At 50.3% G+C, this 22356-nt stretch overlaps 1 protein-coding gene across 1 annotated transcript; it reads left to right on the plus strand.

Annotated features, from left to right (window-relative positions):
• The first annotated feature begins 6103 nt into the window (after positions 1–6103).
• Positions 6104–20390, plus strand: LOC118686036 (multiple epidermal growth factor-like domains protein 9). The gene is made up of 9 exons (XM_036381959.1): positions 6104–6208; positions 9116–9619; positions 11001–11094; positions 13679–13767; positions 15433–15496; positions 16173–16261; positions 17256–17368; positions 17805–17961; positions 20129–20390. The coding sequence occupies exons 1-9, from the start codon at positions 6154–6156 to the stop codon at positions 20284–20286; spliced, it is 1323 nt and encodes a 440-aa protein (XP_036237852.1). The 5' UTR covers positions 6104–6153; the 3' UTR covers positions 20287–20390.
• The last annotated feature ends 1966 nt before the right edge of the window (positions 20391–22356 follow it).

Below are 22356 nucleotides of genomic sequence, written 5' to 3' on the forward strand. Positions count from 1 at the left end.
TGGGGCAATGGTGGCTTCTCTCAGTTTGACTGCTGCAGAAGGTGAGTGTGTTTTGGGGTTGTTGGTTTTTAGTGTGGGGTTTGCTGTGGATGTTTAGAGACTGTTTTCATGCTCATGTACTGTTCCTAGGGTCTGGTTCTGTGATAAGTACCAAGGTTTGTCTTACAGTGTTATGTGTGGCTGGCCTTATCCCAGTTTCCCTATGTGCAGCTGTATGAAATGGCTCTGTTCCACTTGCCTGTGCTGGGGCAGTGCCAGACATAGTCAGAAGTTTTTCTTTTCTGTGTCAAGTCGACCTTATCAAATAGCCAGGAAGGGAATTCTGTTCCAGGTCAGCTGCTCTGGTGGAATGCTTGGGACAAAAGCTTTAGGAGAGGCTGAGATGCACACTCCATTTGTTATTTCATAGGGGAATTGCTCTCTGAGGTTTCCTGGTGCCCTGACCTGATACAGTCCACATGAACAGGGGTGTGCCACTTCACCTGCCTGCTGAGCCTGGCCTGGGCAGAACCAGACCCAGCTGGTTTTAGCAATCTCTGTGCCACTGGACACTTGGGAGAGGTTTAGCTGGTACAAGGCTGTAGGGGATTTAATGTTTAGGATGTTGCTCTCATGCTAACCCTTAGGACTGATGATGGACCAAACACTGACCTCTTCCAGAGCTGGACAAACCTGTGCCAGATGCTGTCCTGTGTTCTGAGTGCCTTTAGACAGAGCTTGGACATCTGGGACCCCACTCCTCTCCCTGCCACACAGGTGTGCGTACAGGCTCTCCTGAGAGCAGGAAAGGGAAAATAAAATGAGGCAAAAAGCAAAATCTGACTGTTCTAAAGTAAATGAGGTGACTGTTTACAGAACCTGCTGTATTTCAAGACACTTGCATTTATCATCCCTGGAATTGCTCAAGGTCAGGTGGGATGGGGCTTGGAGCAACCTGGTCTAATGGAAGGTGTCCCTGCCCATGGCGGGGGGTTGGAACTGAATGATCATTAAGGTCCCTTCCAACTGAAAACATTCTGGGATTCTGCAACCTTTTCCTGAGGAACTGGGGGAAATTCCATTATTTGGCTTTCAGAATGTGGTTCCTGTGTATTTGGTTTTATAATATACTTACTCCTTCCTGGTAGGAATTTAATGAAAGCAGAAAGCAACTGGTTTCTCTGAATGGTTGATTGAACCTCTCACTAGTATGTAAGCTTGGCTCTAGTGCCTGCCCCATCATTTGGTGTCACTGAAGTCCATAGTCTCTCTCCTTTTCCATTTTCATCTTTCAATTTTTTTTTTTTTAATTGGCTGTTTCCTGACATAGGAGAGTTGGCAAGACAAGGTGGTCTTGTGCTAAACTTTTGTGACTGTGTGCACTGATCCAGAGCTGTTGGCCAGGGGGACCCAAGCTGTGCCTCAATGGAAGGTGTTTCCTCCTTCCCTCCCCCAGATGCTGCAGGCATCAGCACAGGCAACACCCCCTGGTTCTGCCTAAAGCACCAGCTGGGTTTGACCTGTGTCCTAAAACTGACTGACACCCCAGACACACTGGTCCATTTATGACCACTGTTTTAACTGATGGGGGGACTAAATAAGAATTTAATGTTCTGTGCTGCTTGTGAGAATATAAACTTCTAGCCTCTGTATATGATTGTGGCTGGCTAAACCATCAGATCCCTGCTGCAGTACAGCAACTTTCCTTTGGCTAGCTCCACTCTTTCTTTATTATTCCTTCTAAACCCAGGCACAGAAGAAACACATTTTTTAAGAAAAGGAGAGGTGTGAGGTTTTGTTTCAGAGTGACTGTAATAACTTTTAACTTTTATTTTTTACTTCAATTCCTCCAGCTCCCTTTTGCTGTCGTTATTCCACCTCCCCAACAGCCACGGCTGCCGGAGGTTCCTGCGGGCGCGGTTTGGGAAGAGCCGCTCCCAAAGGCTGAATTTGGGTCGGGCGGTTTTGGTGTCGCCTGCCGGCGCTGTGGTGCCATCGCGTGGCCGCTCGCTCACGGAGAGATTTCGCCGTCCAGAGCACAAAAACCCTGTGTGCTCCTCGGGGAACAGTGGTGCTGCTTTTTATTTTGTTTTTGGGGGGTTTTCTGGGTTTTTTTTTGTTTTGTTTTGTTTTTTTCTGGGTTTTTTGGTTTGGTTTGGTTTTTTGTTTGTTTGGGTTTTTTGTGCTTTTTGATTGGTTTTGGTTTTGGGGTTTGTTTTTTTGTTGTTGTTTTGGGGTTTTTGGGGGGTTGTTTTTATTTTTTGGGTTTTTTTTCTCACCTCTGTAGGAGTGTCTTGGCCCCCTCTTGAGCACAAAGCTGTGGACTGCTTGTTAGACCTGCATCCCTAAAGCCTGGACACCTGTTTTATGGGAGTCAGTGGATATACCTTGGAATAACCTTGCACCTAAAAGAGGGGTCTGGGTTCACTGTTGCTTCCCAGCACAGCCCATGGAGTGGTGCATCCCAGGGGGGTCAGGAGTGCTTCTGCTTTTTTTGTCTGTGAAGGAGCAAGTGATACCTGCAGCTGGTACCTCTTCTACACACAGCCAGGTTTGGGTAGGAATCACAACCTATATTGCTTGAAGAAAAGTGTTTTCCAAGAAAAAGCCCCTGTCAGAATCCAGCTTGCAGTTTGCCTGAATTTGTTGCTCTTTCCCAGCAACCGCAGCCCAGTTTCAGCCCACCCCCAGTTTCTAGCCCAGCAACCCTGCCAAAGGACCACAGTCCTGTGCAATAGCTGCACACAGCACACCAAGCACCCCCATTTTCCCTGGAGTCATGGGAACAGGACAGCTTTGCTGCACCTTGCCTGCCTTGGAGCACAACAGTCATTTACCACTCCAACAGGTGTCTGCTAGGCCTAGGACACCAACAGTGCAGTGGAGTGGTGGATAACCATGGGAAGAGTCTAAGAATTCAAGGATAAAATTATCTGAGTCCAGAGGAGGGCCAGTAAGGTCCTCAGAGGCCTGGAGCACCTCTGCTATGAGGACAGGCTGAGGGAATTGGGGTTGTTTAGCCTGGAGAAGGGAAGGCTCCAGGGAGACTTTACAGCCCCTTCTGCTGCCTCAAGGGGCTATAAAAGAACTGGAGAGGGACACAAGGACATGTGGTGATAGGATAAGGGGGAATGACTTTGAACTGAAAAGGTACAGGATTATAACAGTTATTAGGGGAAAAAAATCTTAACTGTGAGGATGGTGAGGCACTGGAAGTGGTTGCCCAGAGAAGCTGTGGCTGCACCATCCCTGGAGGTGTTCAAGGTCAGGTTGGATCAGTCTTGAAGCAGCCTGGTCTAGTATAAGGTGTCCCTATCCTGGAAGGGGGGTTGAAAGAAGATGATATTTAGCAGTACCTTTCAAGCCAAACCACTCTGCTCCTCTGCTTGTAGTCAATACCTTCCTGACCTTAAGGAGTCACCTGGTGACCTGCCATTTTCAGGCTGATGGATGTGACAGTCTGCTGTCAGCTCACACATTCCTCTCCTCTGCACTGTCCCCACTGCAGGTGGGACCTCACCTGGGCATTTTCAGCCCCACAGCACTTAGTGACATCCCACTGACAAAAGCTGGGGCAGTGGCAGGTCACAGGTGACACTGAGGAGGGCTGGTGTTTGAGAGTCTTCCTGCTTGGTGTTTCTTATTCAGCAGGCAGCTCTGCTTGTAAACAATCACTGGGAGATCTGACACCCAGGGGACTGGCAGGAAGGTAATGCAGAGCCCTGTGGTGCTCCTTGGGCTTCTAAAGCCTGGGAAGCTCAGAAATCCAATCTGCCCTCAGCAGATGAAACCTCTGATGGCAAATCCTTTGCTTGCTCAGAGGGATGGATCAGGACAGCCGTGGACAAGAGCTGTCCTTTCCAGGCTGGGCAAGGCCAGGGAGCTGGACAAACTGTGGAGTGTTTGCACAGGATGCTGTGTTCTTGGGGAAGCATCATTGCTCCTGTCTCTGCCCTGTAAGCTCTGAGGGTGGAGGGCACTGTCTGGTTTGTCCAAGGTCAGCCAGCCATGGAAGAGCAACAGAACTGACAAGATCAGGGCCCTGTGCCAGCCTAGGACATTGTTTTTGATAAACCATGACACTGCTTTTTATTCTCTGTGAACCAACAAGCAAAAGCATTTAATCTCAATGGAGACAGGCCCAGGCAGGTCAGGAGTTTATGAATTTGTCTGTTTGTACTTTTCTGCCTTGAAGTGGCATAAGATTTTCTCCATCAGAAGTGTCTTTCCAGCTTGCCCAGTTGCTAAAACAGTTGAGAGGAAAGCAGCATGTCTCATCTCTCACCTGGCTCTGGTAGCTCACCCAGAAAGGGGGCTCTGAGGGCACAGGAAGGGTTTTAATGCACAATTTCCTTTTCTCTTCCATGTGTTAGGCTGAAACTGACAGTGAAATTGCTGCCACATCCAGTTCTGAACTGCTTTTCCAGTGTGCACATGGGTGTTGTAGCTGCTCAGCAAATGTGTGACTTGGCTCTGGGACTGGGGAGTGTGGGAAAGTTCCCTACTCACTAACCAGGGGGTGCAGCTTGTGGGATGGGGGGACTGGTCTGCTGCCAGCTTCCCTAGCAGGACAAACCCCACTGGGTGATTGCTGGCAGTGTTTCACCAGTGCCCAGAGCTGCTCCATCCCCAGATGCTGCTCCTGCAGGAGTTGTCTCTCACTGCAGAGCCTCAGCCCACCGAGAGGGGATGGCCCTGCACAGCTCTGGTGGAACAGGTTCTTTACACAGACTGAGATCAAACATGCTGTGCAAAGGTTGTACAGCCTGCAAAGCCAAGCAGAGCAATGTCACACTGAGAGCTCTCCTGCCTGCAGGGAAGGGGCAGCACTCAGCCCAGCCCTGCCTTGTCCAGGGCCACTGGGCAGTGGCTCTGAGGGGCTGCCAGGGTCAGTCCTTGAGCCTGATGCCTTGCTTGGGATCACTTGGGCAGTCATCAGATCAGGTTAAGGTTTTGTCTGACAGTGTTGGGAGCCAGCTGGTCACAGCCTGACCTGCACCCACCCAAAGTGGTGACACAGACTGGAGGAGGCTGCCCTGTCTCTGTGCAGCTGCCATCAAGCAGGATGGTCAGGCAGATGTCACTGCCAGAGACAGGAGGACAAGAAAGTGTCCCTGGCCCCAGACTGACCCCACCTGGGGCACTGTGAGGAAAGCCTGAGGGTTTGTGTTAGAGCAGGCTAGTCTTGGCTCATCACGTTGGGCCCTGTTGAGGATCCTGGAGCCCAAGGGACACAGAGCAGTGCATGATAGTGCCTGTTCTCACTGAATGTGCAGCTGTGGGCTGCTTGTGGAGCATCCACAATCCTGTATGAACACCCTCTGTTCCCTCAATTTGGGCAAAGAGGTGACAGTGAGGTGTGGCATTCACCTGAATGCTAAAGGAAATCCTCTCAAAGTGGGGGCTTGGCAATGCTGATTGCTCAACAGTGGGGGCAGAGGGAAAGGGGGGATCTTTCAAAGCAGGGCTGCAAGGTAAGGAAATCATGGGGACATCTGTGTCCTCAGGTGGCCCAGCAGGCAGTAAAGACAGAAAGAAAATGGGGTGGGGCCCCATTAAACTTAATGCTCTCACCTCAAAATCATCATCCTCAGGATTGATTGCTTGATCCTGATAAGAGCTTGATGCATCCAGCTGGACACCGTGGGGGCAATGGGGAGGGAGAAGGAGGGAGATGCTAGCTGTGAAAGCTCTGTGCTCACCAGAGGCTGAATTCTGGTTACAGCATGGTTGGCCCCAGTTAAAGTGGGAACTCCTCTGGGGTTGTTTTTCTTGTTTCTCTTCTCTCAGGAAATCCCGTGGGTCTAAAAAAATGAAATCCTCTCACTTGACGAGGTCACGGGGGGCTGGCCCGCAGCCAGGCTGGGTTCCCATGCTGCTCTGCCCCTTCCTGCCCACCCGTTCCTCCAGAGCGCTCCTCGCAGGGATTGCTGCAGCTCTGGGAGGCAGAGCTGCTCCTCTGGGTGCTCTGCTCCGAGGAGGCCGTGTCCTCTCAGACCTGCTGCGGCCTCCAAATATAAACCCGCCTTTGTTGGGGAGAGGTTGACTTGGCTGAGCCACATGATCAGTCAGGTGACAAAATTGGGCACCAAAGCGGAGCAGAATGAGCAGCTGGGTGAGGGCAGGAGCTGCTGATCTCGCCTCTTGACAGGCTGTGTTACTCCTCAGGGAAAAATGAGTGCCTGGCTCTGTCCTCTGCTGTGCAGCTTGACCATGGTGTGCTTAGCAGGTAAGGCCTCCCAACACAGGGTTTATCTTCTCTGAGCACAGAGGGGGTGAAGCCATAGTGGGACTGAGGGAGCCCTGGGGTGAGGCTGGGGGAAGGAGGGAGCAGGGAAGTGTTGAAACACAGGCAGTGGTGGAAGCGGGATGCTTGCGGTAAATACAAAAATTTGCTTTTACAGGGAGAAAAGAAGAAAAAAAAAAAAGAAATAGAGCTGTATTGCTCTGCCTAATGAGGATTTGCAGAGGCTTTATCTTAAACCCCAAAGAGCAGGATGTCTGTTGGTAGGTTGGGAAAGATCAGCTCTCTATCCTTCCCTGACTTCCCCAAGGCTCCTGTTTGTACCAAGGCGTCACATGCAAAATAACACATCCTTCATGTTCCCCTGGAGAGACTTTGGGTGATTCACAGTGCTCCTTAAAACAAAACAAAGCAAAACCAAAAAAGGCTCTAGAAAGCAAAATTGCTGTTCCATGGGATAGAACAGTGTAAGTGCAGGAGAGAAAATGCTTTGTCTGATGAAGCTGAGGTTGTTTGAGTACTGGTTTTCCCACTTGTGACTGATTATAACTGGTAAGATACACAAACACTTTACTAGTGCTCAAAACTATTTTTTCCAGCCTTCTGACATCTTTTTTTTTTTCTCCAAAAGTTGTTTAAATTATTAAGAAATACTGGCTACCAAATGTCATTGATGGCTACTGACATTTTGCAAACAACTTTACTACTTTTGGTAACGTGTTGTGGAAAACTACTTTCCATTTTTAAAAATTCCTCTGAAGAGCACCACCATTTGACATTAAATCCAACCAACCAATGAAACATTCAGCTAAAAAACCCCAACAACAACAAAATTCATCCAGCTATGGGCAGTCCAAATTGTTGAAACCTGTGCAGTGTCTCTGGCTGGCAGGGTTGAGCTGTTGGGGTCAGGAGGGAGCTGTGGGAGATCAGACTTTGATCTCAGAGGTCCTTCTGAAAGGTTTTCCCTGGGAGTTTGGCATTGCCCTTACCTTACTGCTAGTGTTTATGTTAGGGTCAGTTGAATGGATCTCAGGACTGACTCAGTTTGTTGCCAGAGGTGAGGAAAAAGCGAGCAGACTGGCTTCAACCCCTGGGGAGGGGAGTCAGATGAGGGCAATTGTGCATCTTGGTCCTGGGTGGAGGCTTGGCCACAGCAGCAGTGTCCTGGGTGGGCACTGTGGGGCTGCTCTCCCTGCCTTGGACCAATGCTGGCACCTCTGTCCCTTGGATTTGAGCCTGGGGCAAACCAGGGTGTTACAAAATGATCACTGGCAGATTTGGTGTCTCTGTTTCAGGCCACAGCAAGAAAATGAGATATAGTTCAGTTGATGCTGAACATCATTGGCACAGTGCTATAATGCCAAGGTTGTGGGCTCGATCCACATATGGGAGCTGGAGTCCACAATCCTCTGGGTCCCTTCCAGCTCAGGCTGTTCTGTAAATTCTTTAAAACTTGAGCAGTGGCCCAGATGGCTGGGTGCTCATCTGCTTTACTCAGTAGCTACACCAAGATGGATTTTGGCACAAAGCAGGCAGTCAACAACAGGAGGGAGCACTCCCAGCAAACTGTCTCCATGTGATCACAACCTTATAAAGCCTCTTTTATCCACTGTCCTGATCCTGGTGCAGAATTTTAACTGGAGCTGCCCTCAGCTTGGTCTGCGTGTTGGTGTTTGTACCATGGTAGTGCTGAGCACTGGTACCCACAGTGCCTGGCCTTGCATGGTGGGTACAAAATTGAGAGATAAATTCAAGGCTGGGGGTGAATCAGGGCTGGGGGAGAGCCTGCAGGGATGTGGGTCTGACACCTGACAGCTTGTGCTGTCACCCCTCTTGTCACCCTGCCCGTGTCCTTCCTCACCCACATCCCACTCGCGGGTGTCAGCTGCACTCTTTGGCCTCCTGCAAAACCATAAGCCACTTTCTTAGGAGTCCTTGTGTCTTCCTGGCACTGTGCATGGATTGGCAAGGGGGTTTAGCAGGTGTGTGCTGCTGGAGAGAGCATTTACACCCCACAGTAGCAGCTCCAGTTGCTTACTGGTGCTGTGTAGGGTTGGGTGTTTTCAGAAGTTGCAGTAAATATTGAGGAAATCCCTGCCCTGAGTTCCTGAACCCAGCTGGTGGCACAGCTGCTGGGGCAGGAGCTGCCTGTTTTGGTTTTGCTTTTCTTCCTTTGCTTAGTACCACACTGCTAAATTAGCAATAACCTGCTGCTTTCCATGCTCAGTTTCCTCAGTTTCCTCAGTTAGAAACTGGAGGACATTCCCCACGCTGTGCCAGGGGATGTCTTCCATCAGCAGATGATGTTCCAGTCCACCCTGTATCACAGCAAAGCAACCTGAGCTGCAGCAACACCTCCTTTCTCTACAGATTTCATTAATCCTCACTCTGATGAGGGATTTCAGAATTAAAGCAGGTCTTGGCCCTCAGGCTCCCTTCTGGTTACTGGAAGTACCCCCAGAACAGCTTAAAAGAGCCCTGAGCCCATGTCTTTCCTTGCTTGATCTGTTTGAGGGAGATGGGATAAAGCAGCCAGCTACTTGACAAGCATCTTAAATCAGATTGTCATGAGATCTCAGTAAACAGTCTCAAGGAGCTAACAAAGCCGGCTGCTTCAGGCAATTCTCACACCCATGAGTCAGACCTCCCAGACATTGGCATTTACTTATTTGTGGCCTCATGGACCCACTAATTTATGTCCTTGGTAAGTCTCTCATGTGCCAGGCATGCTCAGATGCTGCCTCACATCCTTGCTCTGTAGTGGAGCACAGCAGAGGGGAGTTTCTGGACATCAAACAAGGACACATGGTTTAAGCAGTTGATGAAGACCTAAATGAGAAGCCGATATTAAAGGGATTCAACCACTAATTATGTTTTTTCTTCTCTTAGGTATTGCTTTAGGCCAGACAACCAGCACTGGGGCTCCCATTGGATCCACCCCAGCACCTCCCAGTACAACCAGCACTGGGGTTCCAGTTCCATCCACCCCAGCACCTCCCAGTACAACCAGCACTGGGGTTCCCACTGCATCCACCCCAGCACCTCCCAGTGCAGCCCCTGCTCCATCCTCTGCTCCCTCAGCTGCTGCTGCAACACTCTCAGCTGGACTGACAGCAACCACTGGAGCTGCATCCACAGCAGCTCCATCTGCTGATCCAAGCACAAAAACCCCTGCCCAGACTCTGCCCTCCACCACAGGGACTGTCCCCCCCTCCCAGACTTCAGCACTGACAGCCACATCCAGCAGTGCCCCAGGGTCCCCTCCAGGGGTGACCCCATCCCCTGGGCTGCTGCCCTCAGCTGTGCCCCCCAGCACCCCCCAGGCCCCCAACTGCAGCAGAGAGAATGTGACAGCCTGTGTCCCCTGCCCCCCAGGGACAGTCCCCAGCCAAGGTAAGGGTCCCTGCCCCGGCTGCTGCGTTGGAGGAACAGGGATTTCTCAGGGCTCTTGTTCTTGTGCTGGGAGCTTGCACAGGCAGCAGGAGAGGGATTGAATTCATTTCACCCTCCTGAAATCAGAGGCTTGGTCTTTCCTGGCCTTGTGCTGTGTTCTGGTCTTTCTGAGGCTTCCCCGTGGGGTGACAGAGTGGTCAGAACTGTGGCACAAAGTGTAACACCAGTCCAGTTTGATTTATTGGCAGAACATCATTCTGGGCTCCAGGGCCAAATACAAGGCCAATTTCCAGCTGCCTCAAATGTTTGAAAGAGAATCTCTGCTATAGAGACAGCCTTTTTCCATGGCCTTGAGAAAATACTTGATCAAGCTCTGTTGTGCTCAGCAGTGCATCGTAGAACCTTTCCCAGAAGTTATTTGTTGTAACATGGTCGGGTTCTGATTTCAAAAACCACCACCCCACAGAAAAAAATTCTGTTTTTTCCCACAGAAAAAAATTCTCAAAAAAAGAAAATAATTCTCCAAAATACAAGACATGTATATATATTTTTTTTTAATTTTCGCTTATTCCTTGCACTGCAGGGCACCTTTTAAAAGCAGCTCTGATGCTTTAGGATGAATCTGCAGAGGACAGGAGTTATCTCCCACCTCCCTTTTATGCAGGATCTTCTTAGTCAGGGCCTTCTCCTCTTGCCTGTGTTGGTGGTGCAGCTGCAGTAAATCCACCCAATTCCTCTGAGTGGCTGAGATTGGTTTTGTGGAGTAGAGAGGGGTAGAACTTGCCTGCTGGGAATGCCATGGTACCTGTGCTCAAAGAAAAAGGCTTAAGGCAGATCCTTGACTCTGGGGCTTTACAAACCAGTTCTGCTTCCTATGAGCTTAAATTATCAGTGATCTGAATAAGTGTATTGGGGTTGGTTTTTTTTTTTTTGTTTTGTTTCTTTTGGTTTTTTGGGTCTTTTTTGGCTTTTTTGGGGAGTGGGTTGTTTTGGGTTTTTTTTGTTCTTGTTGTTCTTTTTTGGTTTTTTGGTTTTTGTTTTTTTTCTTTTTTGTCTTTTTTTTGTGTGTGTTGGAGGGAAAACAAGGAAATTTTTCCTGGCCCCCCTCAAATTAAAGAAGGAAAAAGCAGTCAGCTTAATTACTGGAGATCCACACTGATAGCCTTGACCCCTTAGATCATCTTGTGGCTGTCCTGCAGCTTGCTAACAGTGGACAGCAGCATAATTAGCATGAACACTGCAGTTTCTACCCTCTGTGAGTGCCTTGCCGGGGGAACTGCATCCCAAGGCTCCTGCCTTTGTGGCAGTGGCCTGTCCTGGCAGACACAGGGGTTTCAGTCAAGTCCTGCAATCCTGATCCTGGCTTTCTGTCCCAATTTAGGCGCCCTGAGCTGCTCGTGCTGCCTGGGGGGAGCGTGCGCTGCCCCCGGTGCCTGCAGCCCGTGCCCCCCGGGGCAGCACCAGCCCCAGCGTGGGCAGCTCTCCTGCCTGCCCTGCCCTCGGGGCTCCTACACCAGGTGAGTGACTGGGCCCCGACTCTGGGCGCTGGATCATCAACCACACAACTCTTCCCAGGTGGAAAAGTCTCTTCCTTTGGGCTGGATCAGCGGCCGGGGGCTGTGTGCAAATCACAATCGGGACGGGGCTGCTGTGGAACCTGCCTTGAGCTGTTTGATTATCCAGCATCACTCTCATTACATGGCTTGTGACAATGGGAAGATGCCATCAGCTCACATCTCAGGCAGCAGACCAAGAACTTAATGTTACAACTCACTTTATAAGTTTTTTGACCAATCTCACAAAGCAAAAGCACATTGACAGTAGTTCTATCCAACCACTATAAGCACAGGTACCTTTGGTTAAAACAATGCTTGCTTATTTCAAATATGATACCTACTTGTAAGCTTTAAAACACAATGCACAAAGCTCCATTATAAAGCTTCAAACTTCCTAATATCTTGCTAGATAAACTTTTCTTTAGCTTAGGGAGTTATTCTAGACAAGTATTAATACACAGATCATTGTTCTATTTGTCCTTGCTTTTCTACTTTTTCAATAATTTTTCTGCTGACCAATCTCATGGCTGCTGCTTAGCTCTAGTCACAGTTCTGCTGTGTCTGAGGCCTGCCTTTCACAGCTTTCCCAAATCCCTCTGACTTTGTGGATTCCCACAGGCTGTAGGAAATGTGCTGCCAGGGCTGTTTCTCAGAGGCTGAATTCTCCTCATCAGGAAACCTTGGTGTGGATCTGCTTGTGCTGAGGCTGCCCCTCTGGGGGCTTCCCTTTTTTACCCTCTCATGCCTTTTGTCTGCCCTGAGGGAACATGTTGTTTGGTGGTGGGGAGACACTTGGCAGGGAGGTGTGGGCTCATCTCCTCAGCTTTTCTCTGAGGTATGTCTGACCAGCAGGCTCCATCTCCCTGCTTTGCCCAATTCCTTTCTCAACCCCTGTTTTCTTGCCCCCAAGGCATCTCATTACATTTGAGTTGCTGGCATTTAAAGCAGTACCCTCAGCTGACAGAGTGTGGAAAAGCTGACAGGACAGGAGCCCAGTCTTGCGATTCCATCGGGCTGCCTGATCCAGGGATCTCTACAAGTGTGCCCTGGCTGTGGGCACATGGGCATGTGCTGCTCTCCACTCCTATTGGATTTTCTCTTGCTGTCTCCATGTCTGCAAGCAGTCAGCTGTGTCCTTTGTGGGTTGGCAAGGACAGGAGGGGTGGCAAGAGCCCCCTAGGGCTGTGTCCATTGCAGAGCTGCTCCATTTGGACCAGTCCTGGGCTGTGGGAAGGGTGACCTGACTGTGCAGCTTGTTTGCAGCAGCCCCTGAGCTTGAGGTGCCAGCAGGATCTTCCTCTGTGCTCCCCTCTGTGCTCTGCCCTTGCAGTTTGTGCTGTGAGGACCTGCCTTAAAAATGTACCCCCAAATTGCTTTAAAAACCAGCCAGGAGCAGAGTCCAGGGCACTCAGAGCTGCTGCTCTTGGGACATGGGAGAGGGGCCAGAGAGGGCCAGGCAGCCCTGCTGGGCTGGGTGTGCCAGAGCAGGGACCAAAATGGGGGATCTGGAGGGACTGGGGGGTGCAGGGGGTGCATGGCCATCTCCTGGTGCCTGCCTGGGCCTCGGGGCTTCGAGGGGACCATTTAACATTTCTGTGCTGTTGGGAGAATTTGGCCTCCCTGCAGCTTTGAGAGGCTCTGGCTGGCCCAGGCCCTGTGTTGGTTTGTTTTCAGCAAAGCATTTGCGATGCTTCCAGTTGGCTTGGGGGGTCTTGGCTTGTTTGGTTTTTTTTGGTTTTTGGGTTTTTTTTGGTTGGTTGGTTTTGGTGTTTTTTTTTGTGGTTTTTGGTTGTTTGGTTGGTTTTTTTCTGCAAATCTCATGCAGCCCTGCAGTTTCTGAAGGAATTAAAGAGCATGTCCTTGTTTTCCTCTAAAGCATCTCTGAGTATGTTATCAAATTCCTTTGATAAGGAATTGAGGGGGATTTGGCTCTGGTAGTGATGGATGTAAAAGCTTCCTCTTTCCCTGCCTTTGCCTCACTCATTTCCTCTCCTCCTCCTGACACATTCCCTCCCTTTTCCCACAGTCCCTGCTGTTTAAGGTCAGGGCTCTCTCAGGTCACTGCCTGTGGTTTAGGTCCTTTTTTCAGCTCCTGATTCCCAGCAATGAGGGAGGAGCAGCTCCTTTTGAAATCCCTGATGGATGCTGAACAGCAAGCACCTTCCCTATTCCATTTTCAAGAGTGGATTTAAGAGTCTGACTCAAGCCAAGGGTTTTAAGTCTGACCACAGCATATTTTTCAAGACCTTCAATTCAGATGGTCCCTTTCCATATTGCCCACAGGCACAGGGCATCTCTAATTTAATAATACAGAAAAATTCAGGTTTTTAGTGGACCTTTAACATTCAGGTGAGTTCAAACCAATGTTTTTCTGCCTGGACTCCTTTTTCATAATTGCTGTATTTCTAGACTAGTCAGTGTCATGTTCTGCTCTGTCTTCTCCAAGTGGATGGAGGCTTGGGTGATTGAAAATTGTGTTCCTCTCTGCTCTCTTCCCTCCCAGCATCCCAAGGAGCTCTGTGTGCCTTCCCTGCCCACCAGGACATTTTGCTAATGAGTCTGGGGCTGCAGCCTGCAGAGCCTGTGAGCAAGGTAGGCTTTGGTCTGTGTTCAACCCAAATGCATTTTCATCACATGATGCTTTTTCCCAGGGGCAGATGCAATTACCAGGTAACTTAAAAGCACTGAAGGGTAAACAGGCTAAAAATAGCCCAGCAGATCTCTTCCCTATTCTGTTGTTACTAAAATGAAAAGAGCAGATCTCAGTCATGCTTGTTTTTGCAACAAGTTAATGGTAACTCTGCAATGAAAAAAGTTTTATGAAATTCAATTTTAGCACAAGGGGGGAGCATTGTTAGGAATTATATTCTCTATTTCTGATAAAAGAAATATTCTCTATTTCTGATAGCAAAACTGAGTCTAAAACCATCTTTGTTTTCATTTAGGCAATGTTCTGCAGTCTGAATATTAAGTGTAATACTCTCCTTATCTTCCACACATTAAAACTGGGGTTTTAAAGAGGGGGTGCTTTGCACCTGGCCAATGCCACTGCAGCCTGGTGCAGTGTTTGCAGAGGGGGTAACAGCATGTGCAGAACAGCACCTGCTTATGCAAAACCCCAATTAGCACATGCAGTGCAGCAGCTCCTCTGCACCCAAAATGGGTCCTGCTTGAACATGCACAACTGTTCCTTGGAAATCCACCCTCTGAGCTGCTGGGCTGTGCCCAAACCTTGGCTGTCACTTGCTCACTTTGGGAGGAACAAAACCTGGCTGGTGACAGCAATGGGTCTGTCCCTCCCTTTGCTCAGCAGATTTAAACACTGTGTTAGACTGCAGGGGGGTCTGTGGGGCTGGCCCCTAAATCCTGCAAGTGTAAATGTAAAAAGTTCCTTTTTCCCTGCAGGGAGAGGGGAGGTAGGTTTGGTTTCATCCTGCTGTGCCACAGCTTCTGCTGCTTGGTGCAAATCCAGGTTTGAGGCAGATCTTAACCCACACCACGTCCAGCTCCCCTCTGAACCTTGACTCTGTCCCATTTGGGCAGTGACCATGCTGTGCATCATCAGGCACCTCCAAACCCACCTGAATTCCCAAGTGCTGCTCTCTCAGCTTTCCTGTTGGTGTGGTGGGATTCACAAGTTGGGTCCTGCTGGTCCCTGGGCACGTTGGGGCACTTCACTCCTTTTTGTGCTTTGGGGAGGGTCTGTACCTGTCCTGCTGCCCATACTGGTCCTCGTGGGGCAGGGAGGGAAGCTCTGCACCAGCAGAGCCATCCTGGCTGGTGGGTCTTGTGTCCTTCCTTTTGCAGGGAAGAAGATCCATCCCAGACTTCCTGGGCTGGGGCAGGCCTGGAAGTGCTGGGGTGACCAGAGAGGCTCCCCTGGCCAGAGACCTGCTCCAGCTGAATAACTTGGGGATTGGCACTGGAATCACCTGGTCCAGCTCCATTACAGTTCAGGCTGTGGTGCTGGGGAGGGTGACAGGTTTCTCTGTCTCCTTGGTGTGGTTTTGAGTGATGTGAGATCCACCAGGGGAATCTGCCAGAGCCCTCCATGCATCCTCAACGTGGCAGGGGGCAGCAGGGAACTTCCATTGCTCTCTCAGAGCTTTGGACAAATATAACCCCAAATGTCCTGAAATGCCACCTGAAGCCTCTTGTGGGGAGTTGTTTGCTTGTTTGTAAAATGGACATCAGCACAGTGACAACGAGGTGGGGCACAGAGGCAGCATCCTGAAGCCTTACCCTTCTCTTTTCCAGGCTATTTTAGCTCCAAGCAAAATGCAGCTTTTTGTCTGCCTTGCCAGCCAGGATCATTTTGCAAGTAAGGAGCTCCTGGGGCGCAGGGGCTCACAGGGACAGGGAGGGGGGTTCTTTCAGCCCCCACTGAGCTGGAACCAGGAATGTAGTGCCCAAAGACAAGTCACCTGCCATTTCAGCTGTAGGATGGAGCTTCCAGCATCCTGGCCAAGTGTCCCTGACCATGCATGGGGGTCGGAGTGAGATCATCCTTAAGTGTTGTCATTATAGTGCAAGAGTTCTATTGTCATACACTGCAAAGGTTCCATATTGCCAGAGTTTTGTACCTCCTTGATGTTTCTTGTAGGCAGCTTCTCCAGGCACTGACACTTGCTTGTCCTTGCAGCAGCCAACAAACTCCAGTCCCCACCAACCCACTCTTTTATAACACTCTTCTTACTGGCTACAGCTGTGGCCTGTTAACATCAGGCCTGCTCCTAATACTAAATAATTAACCCAGCTGCAACTCCTTAGGGGGTAAGATTGCATTCTATGTTCTATCCCCCTACAGTTGAGGTCCCTTCCAACCAGACCATTCTGTGGTTCTGTGTGACAAACTGCACTGCAGACAGACAGACAGAGACAGATAGACAGACACCCACAACACAGCAAAGGTTCCTGGAGCCTCCAGGCTGTCAGAGCAGGCTTTGGTGGGCTGGGCAGTGCTGATCCCACAGCGTGTCCTGCTCCTCTCCCTGCAGCACCAGCGGCTGCTCCGGCTGCCGGCCCTGCCCCGGGGGACAGGAGGCGCCTCGGGAGGCAGCAGAGACGTGTGAGACCTGCCCGGCAGGTAAGGGGGAGGCTGTGCCCTCTGGGAACACAGCTCCAGCTCCAGGCTCATTCCAGACCCATCTCAGCTGACCCTGCAGGTGCCCTGCGGGCAGAGCTGGGCCCTGGCATGAAGGATGTGCCAGGGGGTTTGTCTGGGTGCTGGTGGAGGCTGTGCTGTGCCAGGCTGGTTCAGGAATGCCTTGGGGCTGAGCTGGTCCCTGGCACTCCAGGGAGCCCAAATCCACAGCTGGTACCAGCTCCAGCAAAGGGCATCTCTGCCCGTGGTGGTGGCCTTGCTGAGGAAAGCCCAGCCTTGCTGTCAGAGATGGATTTTCTGCAGGGGCAGCCTGGGGCGAAGGGACACGGGGAGGGGATGTGAGGGAATGGCCAAGCTCCCTCCTGTGCTGTTTGAAACACCCCAGGCTGCCTCATCTGGGCTGGCAGGGCTGGGCAGGGCACTCAGCCGCCCCCATGGCAGGGACCAGCCTCCCTGGACACAGCCCCGGGCGTGTCTCACAGCCCAGCTGCATTTTAAACATTGCAGGAAAGCATTTTACCACTGTGAGACTTGGAACTTCTGTGACCTGTCTCTCCCACAAAGCTTGGGAAACTGAGCTGTGCTTTGAAGTCTGCTCAGCAAGTTTCAAACAGCTGGAAAAGGTGTTTGAATCCAGAATTGGAGAGGATGGAACAGTGCTGACCTCCAGCTCCCATCTTCCCCTACATTAAAGCCAGAACTCACTGCTAAACCCTTCTCCCACGTACTCCTGCTCACACTGCTCTGTTTGCCAAGGTCTGACCCCAAATATTCTTTAGTCCCTCTGCCCCTGTTTGTTCTGCTCTGATTTTTTGCCACCAAACCAGGACCAAAGTCCAGGCTCAGCTTTTGTTATGCACATGAGCACTTAATGCTCCTTCTCCCCGTGGCTTTGAAAGCTGATTCATCCATATGCAATTGCAAAGGTCCTGGGGGTTAGTCTCAAATCTTAATATTGTGCTTATTTGCTGTTCAGGCACATTCAAAGGTGCCAGTGACAACAGATGCAAGGCCTGCAGGACAGGAGAGTACCAACTGCAGCGGGGCAAGGAGAGCTGTGAGCTGTGCCCAGAAAATCACTACTGCCCTGTGAGTCCCCTGTGAGCAGCTGGGACAGCCTGTGCTGGCCAGAGCTGTCCCACACAAGCTAAATACCCTTCAATTAACACTGCCTTTTTTCTTGTAATCTGAGCTTCCTTTCTCTTAAACATAGACAGGGCTCTGAGGCAGGGAGATGATTAAAATGACTCCAGGAGTGTGCCTGGAGCTGCCTGCTCTGACTGGGGTATGAGGGGATGCTGTGTGCATTAACGAGGGGTTTGAGGCACAGACTTGATGTGTAACAACACCTTCTGCTCCTCCCCACACTCCAACACTGCTGGGGCAGACAGGGCTGGATTTAATGATGGCAGGGTCATTCCTTCATTTATCTTTTTCCCCCCTCTAATGCTAAAATGTCACCTCCCTTTGCCCCGGCTCACCTTCTGCAGTTTGCTGGTGCTGATTTACTTCTTCTCTTGGGCAGAGCCCAGATGTGAAGCCAGTGAAGTGCCCCCCTGATGCCTTCTGCCCCCAGGGCAGCGTGGAGCCCACCTACTGCATGGAGCTGTTCCTGTACAAGGCAGGGGACTCCTGCCAGCTGACCCCTGCCACGGTCATTGTCCTGGCCACCTTCTCAGCAGGTCAGTCTGGGTCCCCTCTGCAGCTGTGTTAAACCAGGCACTCTCTGCGTGGTGTGTTCTGTGTTTCTGGACAGCAGGATTTTAATGAAAGTCCTTCTGGCTGCTCAGTGCCAGTGCTGCCCTGAGGTGCACAAGTGCCAGTCGTGTCCCTGGCTCTGAAGGAAGGTGGCACAAGTGCCAGTGCTGCCCCTGGCTCTGAAGGAAGGTGGCACATGTGCCAGTCCAGTCCCTGGCTCTGAAGGAAGGTGGCACAGTGCTGAATGCTTGTTGTTTGTCCCTGGGAAGCAGGGATGTGTGTGGACCCTCAAACAGGTATTCCTTGGCTGCACCAAAGTAAGAAAAAGGACAAATTCCTTTTGGTGTGTTTCCTGAAAGCATTCCTGCCTTAAGTCATGCCACAGCATTCAGCAGAATGGGGAGCTGCTGGCTCATACAGTGCTGTTGCACTGATGCCAAATGTTCCTTGTATCCAAGAGTCAGGAGCTGCTGAGTGTGGGGAGCATCCCTCCAGATGCCACCTGCTGTGAATCAGCTCACTGGGGCAAGCTAATGAGTGGGTGAGCTTTTCAAATGGGAATCTGCACCATGAATAATCATTCCAAAACAATGAATATGCATTTTTAGTCTTAGGAAAAGGAAAAATAGAGTTATCTCGTTTTTAATCAAAGTTGAGGGGAAGTTTAATCAGAGAGTTATGATGAAAATGAGCAGCTATTAGTGCTGTGGATTGCAAGAAGGGCAGATGAGGAAGCTGGGAGGAGGAATCTGTCTCCTGTGCCCAGAGAGATGAAGAGAAATCCCAAAGTCCCACTTACACTACCAGAGATGAGAATCTTGTGTCAAGAGAGCCAAGTCATAGAGATGAGTAAGGCATCAGAGGATAAAGAATATCCAACAAGCCTCACATTCACAGTTTCTGTGTTTCAAGTGTATTTTATGTGCTTCCTGAAGACCCATGAAGACTTTCATGTGCTTCCTGAAGACTCCACTTGGCTGGCTGTTGTTAAAAGGAGAGAGGAGAGGTTAAATGCATGTGCTACAAGACACACTGCGAAGCTGCTTCTCCAACAAGATGTGTGTTCCCATCACATTTGTCTCTTGGCAGTGAGGAGGGGACAAGGACAGCAGGGTCTGCAGGAGCTCCAGCAGCACCCTCTGAGTGCTGTGCCCATGGGGCTGGAGTGCCTGGGGGGAGCAGATGAGGGCTGTTCTCACAAGCTGTGGCTTGGAGCCATGAGAAAGGTCCTCCACTGACCCCTCTCCACTCATGCCAGGCTGTTGTCCAAAAATCTGCCAAAGCAGATGCCATCTGAAGCGAGTGGTAATTTGAAAAAGTAGATTGAACTGGAGGATATGAAAGGACTGCCCAGAGAGGGACAATGGCCCATTAAGCAGCATTTGTGATAAACAAGTCTGAGGGTCAGGGAGCAGCATTCCTGCCTCTCCCAGAGCTTGCAGCAGAGAGGGGGAAGGAAGGAGCCCACGCAGGAACCCGCGAGTTTTTCACGGCTGGTCTCACAGATCAAGTGTTTACCATGAGGCTGTCTGCTCACACAACTGAAATTTGGGTGTATTTGTCTGGCCATATTGCATCACACAGACAGATTTGTGCTCTTCTGTTCAGATCAGTTTTCTCGGATGATGCTTCTGCCAGAAACAAACGAACAGAATGTTGCACCACTTGAGATTTGCCAATTACTTCCATGTCTATGCCCAATCCAAAAGTAATTTTTTCTGACAGCCCTGATCTCAGTCTAGACTCAGAGTTAATCTAGGTTAGTTACTTCTTGTGCTTCAGTGTGAGTGCTGCACAGAGGAAATGAATTTCTCAACAAGATCCTTTTGGTGGGGTCTGCAGTGAATAAGATGCCAAGTGGAAAACAGTTCCAGCGAGAAAATGAGAGTAGGAAATCAAGTTACTGAATTATTTCATAAAACTTGTCATTATTCCTTGCAGAGCTAAGCTGAACTGCTGAAGCTGAGTGTTATCAGTGCTAGTGGAACCTTTTTTCCCCCCTCTTTTTGGAGAGGGACAGAGTATGTAGGAAGAAAAAACTCCTTATTTTACCAGAAGAGAATACCTGAGCTGAGAACCCTTGGAGCAAACATCACCTGACACTTTACCTTCCCATCTGTGAACAACTACCATTCCTTCCTTTCTTTCCAGGTGGAATCCTCGTTGTGTTTCTGATAATCCTGAGGAGGCAATGGGAGCAGGGCAGGAGCTCCCTGAAGTCGCCGCTGCTGCCGCGGGGCTCGGGGCCCGGCTCCTACGGGGGCACGGAGCACACGGAGCACACGGAGCCCATCTATGCTGGCTGGTAGCTCTGCCAGGGCCAGAAGCCTCTGCTTCCCCTGGGGCAGCAGGGATCTGCCTCTGGGCAAGGTGTTCAACCACGAGCAACCTACTTCTGTACAGCTTAAGTCAGTGCTGGGGAATAAAACTCAGTTTTTGAGTGGTGGCTCCTTGTGCAAACCAACTCAGCTCCCTGCTCTGCTGCACTGGGCTGGTGGGAAAAGTCTTGCCTTTCCAATTCCCAGCTTCCTTCACAAATACTTTCCTTCATAAATACTTTTCTCTTTTCATCAGGGGGAAAAAGCCCCAAAAAGCAATCAATCCTATCTGTTTCTCCATTTTTTAATAGTCAGCTCAACAGAGTGCTGCTCTATTGAGCTGACTATTAACTGCTCCAGTTATTGAGGTCCCTTTGATACAACACTCGTTTCCACCAAGCACAAACTAACATGAGCACACCTCCTTTTGATAATATGCAATTTTTTATTTTGTTCCCCATTCTCTAAAATGGGGAACAAAATATAAATTTTAGTATAAGCACAAGTCAAGGGAAGGGATCCTAAAGCTCTCCCCTTCCTTTAAGCTGTGTACAAACGTGCAACTAAAGAAATGGTTGATTCCTGGACAAAAGTCCCTTTTGTTTCCTGCTGCCAGGTGGCCTCAGGGTGGAGCTACAAAGGAGCAGCATGGTGCAGGCACAGAGAATGCCCTGCCCCTTTCTGCATGCTGAGGAGAGGGGCTGTAGGGGACCCCTGCCCAAATGCCTGGGCAAAGTTCTGTCCCTGGTCCTGGCACTGCATCCCTCACCCAGGAGAGCAGCAGAGTGGTTTGTACCTGTTTGCTGTGGCACCCCAAGCCCTCCTCTGTGCACCCAGCCCCGTGTAACCATCTGGTTAAACTAATGTGATCTGTATTTGCCAGAGATGATTCCTGTGTGTGGCTGGTTGACTCTTGTTGTTTGCTCTGTGTCCCCTGTTATGTTTTTCTCTTAGCCAGCATCCCAGGCAGTCAGAAATGCCCAGAAAAAATTCAACATCACCTGTACTGGAGCCAGTGTCAGCTGCTCCATGAAACCAGTACCTGTGGCCTCTTAACCTTCCCACCTTGTTTTCCTTTTCCTGCTGCAGTGACATTGCCACTGTGTGAGCCCAGCCCAGCCACCTGTGACCCTCTGTGCCAGTGCTGTGCTTCAGCAGCTCTCCATGGCCAGTAAAAACAGTATCTCTGTCTAAAGATCCACGATTTTAAATAGCTCTGCACAGAGGTGGTGGCAGGTGTTACTTCTCTCTGAATCTTAAGAGCAGCAGAGATGGCTGAAGGAACCCAGCTGTGGGGGGTTGAGTGGTTCCTGCTCTCAGCTGCTCATTCTCCTCTCCCCAGGGAAGGTGTTAAAAGTGTTTAAAAGAATTTATAAAATATATCAGTTCTCTGATCTCCATCAGGTGAGGAACTGGGTGCAAAGTGGGACATCAGCCATTGTGGGTGCCCAGAGGAGCTGTGGCTGCTCATCCCTGGCAGTTTTCAAGGCCAGGTTGGATGGGGCCTGGAGCAGCCTGGTCCAGGGGAAGGGGGTTGGAAGTGGAAGGTCTTTAAGGTCCCTTCCACCCCACACCATTCTGTGATTCTGCTCTGATTCAGCAGCAAGAGGGATGGTTCCTACAGCCCTCCCCAGTGCCCAGCAGAGCTCCATGCAGCCTCTCCCACTGCTGATTTAGGAGAGACATGAAGCTTCCTTCTCCCTGGCCAAGGCTGTGCTTTCCCCCAGAGCAGCACAGGGACACAATCCTGATGCACAGCACCAGGTGACCTCAGCAGAAGCATCAGCCACCAGCACCAAAGCAGATCTCTGAGATGCTTTTTTTAAAAATTGTAGCTGCTGTCACACGTGGGAGACCCCACAGGTGAAGCCAAACCAGACCCAAAAAAACCTGTCTGAAAAAGCCAAAGAGTCAAACTCAGACCTGAGCAAGCAGGACCGGCATTTGTGACAGCAAAAGGACCCAGAGGGAGCAGAGCTGGCTGGGCTGGGTAGCCCCAGCTCAGTGGCACAAAAGCCTGTAAAATTATCAGCAACAGAGAGCAGCACTGGAAAAACTGGA

Source organism: Molothrus ater, chromosome 4, assembly GCF_012460135.2.
Source record: "Molothrus ater isolate BHLD 08-10-18 breed brown headed cowbird chromosome 4, BPBGC_Mater_1.1, whole genome shotgun sequence".
NCBI lineage: Eukaryota > Metazoa > Chordata > Aves > Passeriformes > Icteridae > Molothrus > Molothrus ater.